Source organism: Trachymyrmex septentrionalis, unplaced genomic scaffold, assembly GCF_001594115.1.
Source record: "Trachymyrmex septentrionalis isolate Tsep2-gDNA-1 unplaced genomic scaffold, Tsep1.0 scaffold60, whole genome shotgun sequence".
Lineage (NCBI taxonomy): Eukaryota > Metazoa > Arthropoda > Insecta > Hymenoptera > Formicidae > Trachymyrmex > Trachymyrmex septentrionalis.
In genome coordinates, this window is record NW_017305779.1 from 2,478,235 (window position 1) to 2,480,759 (window position 2,525).

At 26.3% G+C, this 2,525-nt stretch overlaps 1 protein-coding gene across 2 annotated transcripts in view; it reads left to right on the forward strand.

Annotated features, from left to right (window-relative positions):
• Window positions 1-1,494: 1,494 nt before the first annotated feature.
• LOC108752444 (alpha-N-acetylglucosaminidase) overlaps window positions 1,495-2,525 on the forward strand; it is a 6,800-nt gene continuing 5,769 nt past the window's right edge. Inside the window, exon 1 of one of the 2 annotated variants that reach the window (XM_018493256.1) lies at window positions 1,495-1,597. In XM_018493256.1, coding sequence (XP_018348758.1) covers window positions 1,495-1,597 — 103 coding nt within the window. The remainder of the gene's footprint in view (window positions 1,598-2,525) is intronic. The other variant, XM_018493258.1, reaches the window with a different exon arrangement.

The following is a 2,525-nucleotide window of genomic DNA, read 5'->3' on the forward strand; positions in this document are numbered from 1 at the left end:
CGAAGAATTGCAAGTCAAAGTAACATTAAATAGTTTACAATGACACTATTGAAGGTATGAATAATATAATAAATAAGATTCTCTCTCTCTCTCTCTCTAAGATAAAATTTTCAATAATAATTTCATAAATTATGATTTTAGAGTTGATCTTCAATAATCACACTGGCGGCGTAGTTGTAATTTTCTCATGCGACGGATAAAGTATTCTACAACTTACGAGACATTAAAAGAGAAAATAAAGAATTGGAAGAATAATAATTACAGAATACTTGAATTACCTAATCCTAACTAGTTAAAAATCGGTAAAGTCGAAGAGTTGCACATAATATAATATAATATATCCATTGACATCAGGAAATAGAATAAAACGTTCCAAATTAAAATTTACGCCATACGAGGCAATTACAAAAAAGATTAATCCTTCAGAAAAAGTTAGTATAAAAACAATCAAAAATTATTTGCACATAAAAATCAATTTTTTTTAATATGATGCATTTTGATCTACTTTCAATATCCTATACTATCTAAAAACTGTTATCAACTTAATCTTTTTCGATTATTTATACGGTATTAAAGGAAAATATAACAAGCAAGTGAGAATTAAGCACGGTAATTGGAGCGCAAATTAATTGTTTATTGTGTACTTTTTAAATTATTTCTTTTAATGTCAAACGTTTCGTTCCCAGGCATCTTCATTGAGCAAAGTTTAATATAATAATAAGAGTTCTTTCTCAAGCTTCAAACGAGATAAAGCCGAAATGTCTGATGTTGATTTATGAATAATTTAAGAACACAAAAAAAATAAACAATTAATTTGCACTCCAATTACCGTGTATGACTCAATCTCATTATATTTTCCTTTAGTCTTTTTTTTAGATTTGAAGAGTCCTAATTGTGTATTTTTTATACGATATCCTTAAAAATTTCACATATACATATTGTGCAAGAAACTTTCCTAATACCTTACTTTATTAAATATTTTATGTGGATTTATTAAATAGTTCTTTATGTAGATGGCTCAATTCTTTTCAATTATATATAATATTAACAATAAACTACCCTTACATATATTTTTTAAACGTATAGAAAGTATTGTTAACTTGTTATAAATATTTCTACAACATAATAGTAACTGTGCTGACAATAAGTAAAAATAATAATTATTTTTACAAATTAATATTTATAAATTAATAGTTCTTCTGTAGACGCATGATAAAATATTTAATCGTAGACATAGTACGATTTTATAGTTGTTAATAGAACATTCGAATTAACCGCTACAATATGGACAGCGTTGAGAGTAACTTTTTTATTGGCTGTTAAGAAATGCTGTACTAGAGCACAATCTTTTGTATTTCCATTCACGTCAAAAGCCTTATTAGATAAGAAAGCCAAAGTAAGAGTAGGCGTGATAACGTACACATACACTCATTCTTTCCAAGTCTTCTTGTATTACGACTCTTTCTGTATTCCCTGTTTGATCAGTCAGTCGACATGTTAAAGTTTATCAAGATGGACATCACAACATCGTGGTTGCAACTATTTATAATAATATTTGTATTACTCGTGTCGTCCAGTTCATGTAGCAAACCGGACAGTAAGTAGAACATACTACATTTTTTTCAGAGTATGCGTTCTTTTGGAATACAAAATATAAATACAAAACCCTATAAAATATTTAATAATTAAGCCACTGAATAAATTATTTGATCATTGTGTATTACATTTTACCTAGCATTTATAATAATTAATTTAAATTTTGTTCATAAAATAACTTAAAATTTCATAATACTGGAGTAAAAATTTTTATATGCAATTATATATAACTATATATAATCATATAACTATATATGATTTTACATGATTATACACATTATAAGAAAGGATTTTGTTAATTTAACAAGCCATCTACTTAAGCCAGCTACTTAAGTGAGTCGCGTTTACACATTTAGACTTATCTTTATTTTAACTAGGCTAAAAAAATAAAAGAAAGTAAATAAATCAATAAGCTAAATGGTTTTTTAAATCTATATTTACGCGACCCAATTTACATCAAAGTTATAACATTGCGTGTTTACACATCCTTTTTGCATCGATCTAATAAAGCCGTAATTATAATACATTAATTTGCCTGATTGTGATTAGTGATTGGCGATTATTTTTCAATCAAACCTGTCAAACAATCAAACATGTCAAACAACAATCAAATGACTTCAAGAAAATCACCGATTGCTTTGTTCTATCTGGTTAAAAAATAATCATTAATCATCAGTCACACTCGTGCAATCGCAGTATGATTACGGTCGATCTCATCAATTACAATTAGTCGACCGATTAAATTTCAGAATTACCAAATTGGGTCTAGCAACTGTGAAGAATAATGTAATATATGTATTGTTATTGCCGTATGTGTATGATATCAAAATACGTAGAATTAATCATTTTAATAAAAAGTTTATATATATATATATATATATATATATGTATATATATATTTATTTATCGATATATATATATATATATAT